We start from the raw sequence: 14,209 nt of genomic DNA on the forward strand, positions 1-14,209 counted from the left end.
CTTTCCTGAGCCCTTCAGTTCTGAGCATTCTCTTACTTGTCAAATTAATTTTGATTTACGTACTTGGGTTCCTGTTGTTTCCCCCAGTAGAACGTTAGCTCTCTGAGCAAGAACAAGGACTGGTATTGGTTTGTTTTGGGGTTTGGAGGTTTTTTTTGTCTTTGTATTATTGGCCCTTGGTTCAGAGCCTGATACATATTAGAAGCTTAATAAGCATTGAACTGAAAGTCCTATATAAAGATGTACTAAATTAGTATTGTCATTATTCCCCTACTAGACAAGAAACTCCTCCTACACAGGGACCATGTCCATCTTTGTTCATCTTTTCAAGAGATGGAAAGGGGGAGGAAAGAGGAGGAGTCTGCCCAAAAGAGGCTCCTTATAAATGTTTGCAGTCTTTGTGATTTCACTTCGTCTTCTGTCTTTTCCCTACACCTATCTGTATGGCTTTAGATGACAAGCTATCTAAAAGCAACAAACTAGGCCTGTATAATTCTCTCTGTATTGCTTCATATTGAAGGATTTGTTTTTATTTAATCGTTTCAGTCATGTCCAACTCTCTGTGACCCCATTTGGGGTTTTCTTACAAAGATACTGAAGAGGTTTGCCATTTCCTTCTCCAGCTCATTTTACAGATGGGGAAACTGAGGCAAACAGGGGGAAGTGACTTGCCCAGGGTCACATAGCTAGTAAGTGTCTGAGACTGGATTTGAACTCAGGTCTTCCTGGTTCTAAGCCCAATTCTCTATCCATTGCTCTACTTAGTTGCCACCAAGCCATGGAAAAATAGGCATTAAAGGAAGTCTTTGACAATCTTCTTCCAGCCTCTGGGTTTGTGCTGATGGTATTTTCCCTGCACCCCACTCTCCTCCTGACCACAAAGAAAACAAACACACTATCTCTGGAGTCAGAAGACCTGGGTTCAAATCCCACCACTGACATTTACTACCTATATGACTTTGGGCAAGTCACCTAACCTCCTTGGGCCTCAATTTCCTTATCTATAAAATGGGGGGAGGGGGCTTGGACAAGATAACCTCTGAGGTTCCTTCCAGCTCTAGGCCATCTACAATCCTATGATCCTTTACCTTCTCTTCTATCTAAATTCTCTCTATCTTTGAAGTCCCAACTTAAGGGCCACCTCTCCCAATGATTTATTTCAGCTCACTCTTTTTCTGCACTCCTACTGTGCTTACTATCAATACCACACAATTCAAAATGTGGTTGTTCTCTGTCTTCACATCCAGGTTAAAGTTTTCTGGGGGCAGTGACCTCTGATTCAGTCAATAAACATTTATTAAATAGCTATTTAGTTTTTTTCCAGACCATCACTGATACTCTGCCAAGCCTTAGTCTTGGATTACTTCCACCATCTCCTTCATCCTACTCACACGCTGATGAACAAAGAAGAAGAAAATCACAAAACCATGCTGACTGAATTCACTACAAACTTATGTTCCAAGATCTCAACTGGGCCCTCTCTGCTGCAAGGCAATCCTTCTATACATCCCTAATTGACTCCCTTTCCCACTCACCTTTTCCGAGCCTTTTCATACCTCCTCAATTCTCCCTTGGTTCCCTCTCTTCTTACCCCCCTCACCCTTTCATCTGAGGATCTTGTTTTATATTTCCTTGAAAAAATTGAGGACATTAGCCTAGAATTAATTAGAGCTACCTCTTCTCCCCTCATCTTATGTCATTCACTATTGGTGGAAGAATGATGAATACATTTTCAGACACACCTAAAAGAATACATTTGTTCTGCTTAACTATACATACTTATTTATAAGGGAGAATTTTAATGTGTGTGTGGGGGGAGTGTTCAGGGGATGGGATGAGATGATAGTACAAACAAAAAGAAAAGAAAGAAAAGAATGCCAACAAATTGTAAAAATACAGAGCAGAAAGCAGAAGCAAGTTTAGAAGCAGACAAAGACAATAAGAATTGTGTTGGCATTACCATATTAAATTTTTTTAAAATACATGATAGATTCTGGTTTCACAAGTAATCTTTTTTGGGGCAGCTAGGTGGTGCAGTGGATAGAGCACTGGCCCTGGATTCAGGAGGACCTGAGTTCAAATCCAGCCTCAGACCCTTGACACTTACTAGTTGTGTGACCCTGGGCAAGTCACTTAACCCCAATTGCCTCACACACACACACACAAAAAGTGTGTTATACAAGTAATCTTTTTTCTGCCCTTTATATATAGTAATATTCATGGTAGTTGATAATTAAGTTCATAATAAAGAAAATTTGTTTTAAAAAGGCTTATTTAGCCTGAACCTTGAAAGGAGGAAAGAAATCCAATTGGTGGAGGTGAGAGGGGATGATCATCTCAGGAATGGGGGCTAGCCAAAAGAACAGATACTGAAGATACAATATTGTGCACTGGGAATAAGTGGCTCATTTTGGCTGGAGCTTAGAGTTTGTGAGAAGGAGTAATATGCACAGCCAGCCTGGAAAGATAAGCCAGAGCCAGATTGGGAAAGACCTCAAAGAGGTTTTTATTGCTGTAACCATGACATCGGGGTGATGTCATGACTTGCACTGAATTGGATTTAAGTGAAGGAGGGCTGTGCAAGGTCACACTCTGTCCTCTGGAGCCATCTGGGTCCAGTGACAAGATATGCTATCAGGAAGACTGGAGATGGCCCCAGATTGGGGTTAAGTGAGTTGCTCAGGGTCACACAACTAATAAGTGTCTGAGGTGAGATTTGAATTCAGGTCCTCTTGACTCCAGGGCCAGTGCTCTATCCACTGTGCCATCTAGCTACCCAGCTTGTATTGTTTTGAAAACAGGGAGCCACTGAAGCTTCTTGAGAAGGCTAGTGACATGGAAATATCACTTTGGCAGCTGTTTGGAGATTAGAATGGTGAGAGACTGGATGCTGAAAGACCAATTAAAAGGCTATGGTTGGGGGCAGATAGGTGGTGTAGTGGATAAAGCACCTGCCCTGGATTCAGGAGGACTTGAGTTCAAATCGGACCTCAGACACTTACTAGCTATGTGAACCTGGGCAAGTCACTTAACCCTCATTGCCCTGCCAAAAAAAAAAAAAAAAAAGGCTATTGCACTTGTCCAGGTGAGAGGTGATAAGGGTGGTTGTAGTCTGAGTTGAGACTAGAGACAGATACAAGAGATGGGGAAGAGGTAGAATTGACAACACCTGCCAACTGATCAGGTAATATGAAGAGCAGAGAATGACTCACTCCTAGGTGGAGCAGTGGATAGAGAGCCAGGCCAGGAGTCAGGGAGTTCAAATCTGGTCTCAGATACTTGCTAACTGTGTGACCTTGGGCAAGTCACTTAATTCTCTTTACCTTAGTTTCCTCATCTGTAAAATGAGCTGGATGAGGAAATGACAAACCACCCACAGTATCTTTGCCACAAAAGAAAAAAAAAACAAATGGGGTCATGAAGAACCATACATGACTGAGCAACAATAACAGGTTAAGAACTGGGGAGACTGGAAGAATGATGATGCCCTCACCAGGAACAGGGAAGCTAGGAGTGGTGGATTAGGGGAAAAGCCACTGAGTTTTGTCATGGACTTGTTAGGTTTGAGATGATTATGAAACATTCAGATGGAGATGTTAAACTGGCAGTTGGCAATGAGAGATTGGAGCTCAGGAGAGAGATGAGGGCTAGATATCTGCACAGAGATGATGGCTGAAACCGTGACAGCCGGCGAGATCACTGAGCGAAAGGAACCCTGGGACACACTCAAACAAGGGGGTGGGATATGGACAAAAGTCTTACAAAGGAGACTGAGAAGGGGTGGTCCACAGAGGCCTGCCACAGAGCAGTGTCATAAATACTCAGGGAGGACAGAGTATCCAGAAGCGATGAGTGATCAGTGGTGTCAGGAAAGTGAAGAAGGGTAAGATTGAAAGAAGAGGATCATCATTGGTAATCTTGGAGAGAACAGTTTCAGTCAAATGCTGCCTCCTCTTTGTGTATCCCCCTCATTGTTTAGCACAGTGCTGGGCACCTAGGAGACACTCATTAAAGAACTACCCACCTGGAATACCTTTGAATTTGCCTTGGCAAGGTTTGACTGCAGACTGTGAATGGGGACAGGCTGACCAGTCAATCAACCAATATTTGTTAAATGCCTGCTGTGGTCTAGGCACCTTAGTAGGTGCTGGGATGAAGGTTGCCCCAACAAGCTTACAACCTGCAGCCTCAAATAGGATTCCTTCTCTAGAAAAGAGAAAGAGCCCAGACATTCCTCTTATCTCTGTTCTCCATACTTCCTCATACCTCTCTGGGATGGTAGGGAGGATACTTTCAAACTTAGGGATGTGGACCTTTGGGATGAAGCAGAAAAAAGAGAAGGGGGGAGACCATCTTTTATTTACATCTATTAGGGGCCGAACTAAAATAAGTTTCACTTTCCTTCTTTCATACATGTTCCTCCTGTCACTGAGGAAGTGGGGGACAGGGGAATTTGGGTGTAGAATGTTGCATGAGCTATCAAATTGGGGGTTTTTTGGTTTTTTTTTTTTGTAGGGCAATGGGGGTTAAGTGACTTGCCCAGGGTCACACAGCTAGTAAGTGTCAAGGGTCTGAGGCCAGATTTGAACTCAGGTACTCCTGAATCCAGGACCAGTGCTTTATCCACTGTGCCACCTAGCTGCCCTTCAAATTGGTTTTGACTTACTGAACTTTTTTTCTTTTTTTGCAGGACAATGAGGGTTAAGTAACTTGCCCAAGGTCACACAGCTAATAAGTGTCAAGTGTCTGAGGACAGATTTGAAGTCAGGTCCTCCTGAATCCAGGTGCTTTATCCACTGCACCACCTAGCTGCCCCTTTTTTTCCTTTTCTTTAAAAAAATCTTTGTGAGGAGGAAAAATTGCTGTATACTGGAAGGAATATATTGTCTAAATAAAAAGTATAAGTAAAATTAAAAAAGAAAAAAGGAAATTGATTTTCATCTGCAACTTCGAGGTTTGAGGTTAGATTTATAAAACTCCCAGTCAGGCTATCCCTTCGTGCTATAGTGAATGATCAAAGAGGGGATGCAGTCTTCTTTAAAGAGGAGAGATCTAATCTTCCCACTTCCTGAAGTATGAAGAAGACATCTTTCTTAGCAGGGCATCCACAGCAGCGACCTGCTACTCAGGATGTGGGATGTGAATGACTCAGAGTCTTCCACCTTTCATTTATATAAAAAAAGGCTTTCAGGAGCAGCTAGGTGGCACCCTGGATAAAGCCCCGGCCCTGTTTTCAGGAGAACCTGAATTCAAATTCGGCCTCAGACACTTGACACATTAGCTGTGTGACCTTGAGCAAGTCACTTAACCCTCATTGCCCCGCAAAAAAAAAAAAAAAAGGTTTTCAGGGTTGTGAGGATCAAATGATATAACATATTCAAACTTCTATGTACATCTGAAAGCTCTACCTAAATGCTATTACTACTGTAGTTACTGTTTTCTGAGCCAATAAGATTCATGGAGGTTAAATGGCTCACTCAGGTAGTCTTCCAGCAAAGATAGAACAAGAACCCGGTTTGTTTTTACCTCGAGGACTAGAGCTCTCTTTTATTAGCACCTCCTCTGACCCTTTGTCAATAGTCCTCTCCGTCTCCGGGTCCACCACCCCTCTGAAGGGGGCCCCTCCTCCCCCAGGAGGGAAGCAGCCAGTTGCCTGAAGGTCGGGTAGGGCAGGGGTAGAAGCACTCCTCCCCTGTTGCATAGCTGGCATAGCTGGGCAAAGACCCGCCTTGACAAATACCCTTATTACCTGCGGTTATTTCTCATTATGAGAGGCACTGTGGTCAGAATGGGGAGAGCCTGGGGCAGCCACTGCCACTCTTGGAGGGACTGGGGTGAGTATGGCCCAAGGTGGGGGTGGGGTGCGGGAGAGGCGTGAGAAAGAATTTATCAGACTTCTGCTTCCACAGAATGTCTAACCCTGTTCCCCTCCCTTCATTCTTTTCCCCAGTCTCTCTGCAAGGGCAGGGGAGACCACTACAGATGTGGTAAACCATACAAATGTGAAGACTCTGGGCTATCCAGATGTATTGGGCTCGGGGTAATTGGCCGGAAGGGAAGCCAGGCATGGGGACCCGCTGCTTCCCTTTATTTTCCCCCTTCATGGAAACGTCAATCACAGAACCTTCAAATCCCCACATCTAAGTCTTTGGAGTCTTCCCGGGGTAGCATCGAATCAAAAAACCCGGAGCGTTTCTCTACACTGACCACAGGGGGGCAGGCTTTCCTTGACAGCTACTGCATTGCAAAAGGAAGAGAAGCGTGTGGGGCTGGAGGGAAAACATTGAATAGACTTCAGGATGAGGGACAAGAGAGGGCAAGGAGGAGCAAGGAGAGATAGGAAAGAGGGGGGTAGGGAGGGGGAAAGATGGGAGAAGTACAGAAAGGGCAGGGAGAGAGGGGAAAGATGGAGCTAAGAAGGGACCGGGGCGGGGGGGGGGGGGGTGGAGATTGAAGGGAGGGGCAGAGACTGGAAGCCAGTAAGTGAGGGAGTGGGAAGACCAAGGCCAGGGGGCAGCCCCGCTCCCTGAGGCTCGCACAGGAGGATTTGGGGGAGTCGTCGCTCACTGCCCCAGCTCCTCCCCATCAGGCTCCCACAGCTCCCACTCCCTGGGTACCTTCTCTTTGGGAAGCTCGCCTCGCACGTCTTGGATGGACTCATAGATATTCTCCGAGTCGCTCTGGCTCTGGGGAAGAGGCCGGCTCTGGGCCAGGGGCCGGGGGCAGACCCAGGAGCCCGCCACGCTGCAAGCCTTGTAGGACCCCGAGCTCCCCAGGAGTCCAGAGAGGGGCACGACTGCGGTCCGAGCCAGGTCGTCTAAGGACTGTGCCGACCTGATTGGGGCTGCGGGTCGGAGGTAGAGGGTGGTGGGGAGGCCGGGGGCCAGACTGCTCCGCTTGCCGGCATCGCGGCGCCGTCCGGGGCTGTGGAAGGAGCTGAAGCGGCCCAGGGCGCCAGCCGTGTGCTCCGAGGGGCTCCCGGCGTCGCCACCCGATGGGGCGGACGCGGTCTCTGCGGGGATGCTCACGAATTTGTAATCGTAAGTGAGAGGCTCCGGGGCGCAGGTGGCCGGGGCGGCGGCCGGCAAGGGCATTTGCGGGGAGGCCAGGTCGTTGGGGGAGCTGAGCCGCGGCAGCTCCCTCACGTACTGCGCGGGCAAGTAGAAGGGACGGCTGCCAGGCTCCCGCCTCACATGCCACCAATGCTCCGTGCTCCGTCGCAGCAACTGGTAGCGCTCATTGGGCTGAATGCAGATGCGGCGTCCATCCTTCCCGGTGTACTCGAAGGCATGCTCCACCAACACGTATTCGTCCCCCGTGCCATCCGCAGTCTCCATCCTGACCCCAGCCTGGGCTCTTGGGCCTCTCCAACAGCTTCGCTACCCTACGGGGGAGTGGGGGGGGACACAAAGGGGGAGAACAGAGAAGTTGGGGACAGTAGGACAGATGTGAAAGGGGGAGGAAATACAGGGAGCAACGTCAAGGGAGCCTCAGTTTCCTTGAATATCAAATGAGAAGCACGATAATCCTTTGGGGTTCCCCCATTTGGGGAAGAGGTAGTAGCGGGCATCAGGGTCAGAGATTTTGACTGTAGCAGCCCCACCCGAAGAGAAGGGAAGCCCCCCCCCCAGCTCCACCCATCGTCGTCGGTGACCTAGGCACCTGTAAGCACGTGGGAAGGAGGAGCAGTGGCAGGAACGGAGGGGAGGGGATGCCCAATTCTGCCTGGCTCTACTGGCCTTGAGCGCTGACTCAGGGGAAACCGGTTCTCTCGGTTTCTCATCCCGGGGCGGTGGCTCGACAGCATCACCATAAACATGAACCCAGAGCCAAGGCCCGCCCTGAGAAGGCCTATGTCATGTCACTGGACAGCTTCTGCCCCGAGTGTGACCTGTCATCCTACTCTTTTATTAGCAGGACCCCAAGATGTTGCCCCTTGGGATCTTCCTAGCTGGGGAATAGAGAACAGTTAAGTTCTAAATTGCCCCGTGGCCTTAGTTAGGGGTTCCAGCCACTAAGATAGGTGGGGAATGGGTATGGAGGGGATACTTTACCAAAAGGAGGGAGTTCCACCCCCAACCCCTCCCTGGCACCTGGATGCAGGCACAATCTTTCTCAGAAGAATAAAGGTGGTCAGGCTGCTTTCGGGAGTGAACATAAGTAAGTCATGGTAACTGCTGCCTCCTTTTCATACTGTCCACCATAGAAGTGACCATCTAAATCCCCCTCCCCCCAAGCTGGGCAGTCCCATGCCACAGAGCACAGAGTCTTGATGTGGGGGAAGGGAAGGAAAATATGGGAGGGGGAGAGAGAGGCGGATCCTGACATCCTGGGGCTGCTGTGACCCTTTCCTATGTAGGCCATGAGTCAATGTCAGAGACTGAAAAAGCCTCAGCCCCTCTGGGCTGTGCACTGACCACACCTTTTCCGGCCCAACAAAGGTGGCTCCGTACTGGCGGGCTGGGCAGGCAGAGGACGGCAGGGACCCGGGAACTTGAATGAGGGAATATCTGAACGCCCCCCCCTTTCCTCCCCAACCTTTGGGGAGGATAATAGGGTAAACTGAGGCACCAAGAAGAAGGGGAACATAGCCAGACTTAGTCAGCAGGGGGACCAAACAAGTCCTGCTTCTATGAGTCCCTGGTCCTTTCCCCTTCTCCCTCCCCCACCCCATCTCCCTCTGTATCCACCAGAAACTTACTTGAAAAGGCCTGGACACTTTGGGGACCCATGAGGTGGGCTGAGAGGAGTTTCAGAGCTTACAGGCTCCAAAGCAAGTCAGGTTTCCAGCTTTTGAGCAGATCAATCTGAAGTTGAGGGAATCTCTGAATGCTGAGGGTGGGGCCTAGAAGGGAGAGGAAAGGTAAGAAAGAGAAAGGGGAGCCCCTTATCCCAAGCAAAAACCACAGGGTAATGAGGAACCCCTTCCCCCTAAGTTATACCCAGGGGAAAAGGAAGAAAAACCCCACAGTGCATCCCTCCTCTTCCTGTGACTGTCTCTCTCCCTCCTCATCCCCAGGACAGGCCTTGAGCTTAGGGTGATGACAAAGGCCCCCCCCTCAGCTGGGGGACAGCTTTAGGAACCTGGTCTCCCTCAGAGCCCCATTGAGGATTAGGTCCTGGTTGGGCCAGACCAGCTTGACTCAGAATGCCTGGGGGTAGGGGGTATGTGATAATGGGGGAAAGGGGCAACGTTGAGCTAGGGGAACTAGGACTCTGGGAAAGAAGTTGAAGAGACTTAAGATGAGAACTCAACTTTTTCCTCCCTCTAGCTCATTGGCAGGGGTGGGGAGGGGGAGCTATAGGTGGTTCAAGAAGTTGTTTGAGTGAAATGTAAAATCTCAGTGCCACCCCCCACCCTTTGCCTGGTCCATGGGGGTGGGACTGGAGTGAAACTGAAAGGCAGGCTCTCCATCCCAACCCTCTCGCCCAGTCCTGCCCCATCAGCCTCAAGGAGTGGGGAGACCCAAGGGACTTGCCAGTCAGAGACTCAATGGGATGTCAGCAAAATAAAATCGAAAGCTCATGGGCATAATCGAATAATTTGCAACATTTTGCATTCAATTCAAAGTCAAATCAGGCACTTCCTCAAATCCCGGCTCCCCTCTTATTGCCGTTCCCCTAATGTCCACCACAGGGCCCCATCTTACAATTTCCTAGTCTCTGCTAGGTCAGGTTGGGGTTGGAAGGGAAAATTGGTTAGTTTCCAGCTCATTGTGTGACACAGGGAGACAGCTCCCCGAAGTCTGGGAATGGGGAAAGAGCAAGGGTGTAAATAAGTGTGTCTATAAGTGCAAGTGATAGTCATTAAATATGTGAGGGGGCGAAGAAAGCTCTAGGGGTGGAGTTGGGGGAAGGTCCAGTACAGCTCCTGCACTAAAGAAGCTAGGACTAGATCCCAGTAGGAGCCAAGGAGGGCATGAGTTTCCCAAAGGCTGCTTAGTGTAAGAAGAACTGGGCAGATTAGATGAGTATGTCTCATCACTCCTCATTACCTCCTCCCCACCAGTTATCTAGAAGCAATGAGGAATTATGGATTACAACCCTGGGGCCAGGAAGCTGAGTTCCAGGTTCTTCTGCCTCCCCTCCACTCTCCTTGTCTGTCAAGAACCCCTGGTCCCCCTCCCCCCCACACACACAGTTTCCCTGCCTATCACACCCTTTCACTCTGCTCCCTCTGTTCTTCATCACCCCTCCACCCCCACCCCCTTCTCTTTGCTCTTCCACCTCCCTTTTCTCTTCCTGCTGATCTGTAGCCTCACCGCCTCAGAGAGCTCTGGAGTCTGGATTGAGATATCTCGGACGTATCTCTCGACTCAAAGGAAGGACTAGCGCTCCCGGCAAGGTGAGGGGTGAGGTGGGGGGTGGGGTGGGGGGTGGGGGCGGCGTTGTTACTTGCAGTTCCCCAGAGCCTGGCTTGCCTTGTGGTCCCAAAGTTTTTCTTGGGGCTGTGCCCCCTCTTCCTCTCTGGTCCCTGAGGAGGATCCTCCCCCTACCCTCCGAGACACACACACACACACACACACACACACACACACACACCCTCCGAGACACACACACACACACACGCTGTGCTGCCGGGTCTCCGAACTCACCTGGACTTGTCGACCGAGGGCTGGCGGGCTGGCTGGCTGGCTTCCTCCCTCTCTTTCTCACTTGCTCGCTCCCTCGTTTCCTGTTGAACAATATAGAGAGTGGAGTCACCGGAGGAGAGCGCCCAGCATACTTCCTCCTAAACTGGGGACTGCGGCTGCTGGGAGAGACAATCCCCGGCGTCCTTGCTTCCTGTGCTTACTGGGCCAGCCCTCCCAGGGCTGAAACCTCACCCACACCTGGGCTTTTCCCCAGAAGTAGAATGAGGGGAAAGGATTTGTCTCTTTGCTAAGGATGAGTACACACACACACACACACACACACACACCCCACCACACACACAACTTTCCCCGTTCCCTCTTCCATCCAGAGCCCCGCCACAGTTCCAGAATCTGGGGGCTCTGTGGTTCTCCCCACTGTTACTGTACTTTCACCAAAATACTAATAGTTGCTACTTATATAGCAAAGAGCTTTTAATAATAATAAGCTACCATTTGTACATTATATTTATAATAACTCTTTAAGGTTTACAAAGTACTTTTTTATGTTGCTATATTATTTGATTCCCATACACAATCTAATTTAAGCCCCGAAATAATTCTGTGAGCAAGGCAGTTCAGTCCATTTACAGATGAAGAAACTGAGGCTCAGAAAGGTTAGGGGACTCGCCTGTGGTCACATAGCTAGGGTTAGAGGCAGGATTCAAACCCATGGTTATTATTAATTTTTTTTTTGCAGGGCAATGAGGGTTAAGTGACAGCTAGTAAGTGTCAAGTGTCTGAGGCTGGATTTGAACTCAGGTCCTCCTGAATCCAGGGCCAGTGCTTTATCCACTGCACCACCTAGCTGCCCCCCAAACCCATGTTAATTGACTTCAAGTCAAGTAGGGTTTCTATTGCCCTGACTCCAAAGCCTTACTAGGGTCTCCCTCTAGTAAGGGGAGATCTCCTCTCCCTTTAAAAATAAAATAATTTCACAAGGGTCTCCAAAATTCTAAATCACCACATCAGAGGCTACCCTCAGGCAATGTATTCCTATTCACTTTCTCAGCACAAAAAGGTAGTGTTGTATAGTACCAGTCTGGTCCCCAGGCCACATAGTAGCTTACACTTCATATTGAAGTTTTTGAAAACACAGCAATTCTAGGTAGTGCCAGTAACATTCTCCTTTTACAGAAGAGGAAACTGAGGCATAGAGAGGTTAAGAGCTTTGCCTGGGACCACACAGTGTCCGAGTTGGGATGAGAACCTAGGTCTTCTGAATCCAAATGTTGAAAGAATGATTTTTCTTTGCATTCTATCTGATGATGCTTGTCAATCCTTTGGATTTGGAAAGAGCATTAGCTCTCAAGTTAAAGAAGCTGGATTTGAATCACAGGTCTAACAGTGACCACCTGTGACTTTGGACAACTCACCTAACCTCTCAACTGCAAAGTAAAGGGGTTGTTTTCAATGGTCTCTAAGGTGCCTTTCAGCTCATAACCCTATGATCCTATACAAGATTGATTGGAGTCCTGAGCTGCCTATAGGGTGAATAGGGGGCCGGATTCCTTTGCCGACAATGCTCTGGCCCATCCTATTGTCTCCTTCCCCCACTCATCCTAGCACTCACTCCCCACCTCCATTATTCCTGGGAAGGGGGGGTTGTCCAGAAACTTGGGAGTTGGATTCAATTCAGTAAGCATTAAATAAGTGCCTACTATGTACGGGGTGCTTGGGAGCATAAAGATAAAATGAAAGCGTCTAGGGGATGGTGTGGCAGTGTTCAAGGTTGGTCAGTCACTCATATTTGTCCCTCACCCTACAATTGGCTTCACAGGATTTTTTTTTAAAGGATAACAAACACAACAACCAAAAAACCCTCCTTCACTCTGGGAAGTGGTATCAAAGGATCTGTAATTCTTTTTGATCTTTTTGTTAGCTCAGAACTCCCAGCCAAAGCCTATGCTTCTGGCAAAGCACTTCGGTATTGGAGTCGTTAACACTGTTCATAAAGACAAAGTAAACATTTAAAATAAAGGTAAACTCTCCTCTAGTCCAGTAGAAAAAGTTTTAGGTTTCTCTGAAGGAGCTCAAGGGGGAAAAGGAAATAGAGGGTTGCGACCCTAGTGTATATAATCCTGGGGTAGGGGGAATCAGTCCTGACCCACCTTGTCCTTGATTGACCCAAACATCCTAGCCCCTGTCTTTGTTGTGGCTGCCTCTGTCTATGGTTCCTCTCTTCTGACTCCACAGGGCTCCTTATAGCTTCCCCTTCTCTAGCTCTGTGGGTCTTCTATTTGTCCCATGTGGAGCTGGGTTCCTCTTTAAGTCTTTTTCAGGACTCTTGTTTGGGTTCCTCTTTGAGTCTGTTTCTTAGACCCAGTGAAATGACTTTTAAAGGTCACCATGGGGGGCAGCTAGATGGTACAGTGGATAGAGCACTGGCCCTGGATTCAGGAGGACCTGAGTTCAAATCTGGCCTCAGACACTTGACATTTACTAGCTATGTGATCCTGGGCAAGTCACTTAACCCTCATTGCCCCACCAAAACCAAAACAAAACAGAAGGAAAAAAAAGTCACCATGAGGCATGGCCTATCATTCTTCATCCTATCTGGTTACTTCTTTTCTGATTCATTCAAGGAATGAATCTGAACCTCATAACCGCTATTGTGGATACATCACTGACAAGTTCTTGATTCTCTCTCCAGTTAAACAACTGTTGTCCCCTGCAAATCAACTACCCTCAGCAAAATCTGTAGTCCCAGATTCTAGATGACACTTCAGCAACTTGGGGATGCTTAAACATTGTTCTTGTGAGGGCAGCTAGGTGGTGCAGTAGATAAAGCACAGGCCCTGGATTCAGGAGGACCTGAGTTCAAATCTGGCCTCAAGACACTTGACACTTACTAGCTGTGTGACCCTGGGCAAGTCACTTAACCCTCATCGCCCTGCCAAAAAAAAAAAAAGTACTCTTGCATGTACAAATGCCTCATTACAAAAGAGTCTCAGAAAAGCCCGATGTGGATTAATTGGCCAGCCCACTCCCAAAGAAGAACCATTTATACTGCAAACCTACATTTCCAGGTTCACTATACATTACTTTCCTTTTCACACCCTGGTCCAGCCAAACTGGTTGTCTTGTCGTTCCTCATGGTCCTCCATCTCTCAGCTCCATGATTTGGTATAAACTGTCCTTCATGTCCGGAATGTTCTCCTTCTTTGAATTCCTAGGTTCCTTCAAGATTCAGCTCAATCCGCATATCAAAATTTTCCTGACTACCTCCCTCCCATCTATTAATGCTTCCCCCTCCCCTTATATTTAGTTTGTTGTTCAGTTGTGTCCGACTCTTTATGACCCCATTTGGGGTTTTCTTGGCAGAGACACTGGAGTGGTTTGCCATTTCCTTCTTTAGCTCATTTTACAGATGGGGAAACTGAGGCGAACAGGGTGAAGGGACTTGCCCAGGGTCACACAGCTAGTAAGTGTCTGAGGCCTGGTTTGAATTCAGGAAGAGGAGTCATCTTGACTGCAGGCCTGGTGCTCTGTGTGCATTGTGCCACCTAACTGCCCCATTCATTTTGTATATACCAGCGAACATACATGTTGTCTCTCTCTGCTAGGCTTTGGCCTTC

General features: G+C 48.3%; 1 protein-coding gene across 2 annotated transcripts in view; it reads right to left on the bottom strand.

Moving 5' to 3' along the window:
• Positions 1 to 10,726, bottom strand: part of ARHGAP27 (Rho GTPase activating protein 27) — a 67,560-nt gene extending 56,834 nt beyond the window's left edge. Inside the window, exons 1-3 of one of the 2 annotated variants that reach the window (XM_043963862.1) lie at positions 10,596 to 10,726; positions 8,702 to 8,845; positions 6,618 to 7,384 (exon numbers count right to left, since the gene is read on the bottom strand). In XM_043963862.1, coding sequence (XP_043819797.1) covers positions 6,618 to 7,337 — 720 coding nt within the window. In that variant the 5' untranslated portion in view covers positions 7,338 to 7,384; positions 8,702 to 8,845; positions 10,596 to 10,726. Of the gene's footprint in view, positions 1 to 6,617; positions 7,385 to 8,701; positions 8,846 to 10,595 lie in introns of those variants that run through there. The other variant, XM_043963864.1, reaches the window with a different exon arrangement.
• Positions 10,727 to 14,209: the final 3,483 nt, after the last annotated feature.

Source organism: Dromiciops gliroides, chromosome 4 (genome assembly GCF_019393635.1).
Source record: "Dromiciops gliroides isolate mDroGli1 chromosome 4, mDroGli1.pri, whole genome shotgun sequence".
Taxonomy (NCBI): Eukaryota; Metazoa; Chordata; class Mammalia; order Microbiotheria; family Microbiotheriidae; genus Dromiciops; species Dromiciops gliroides.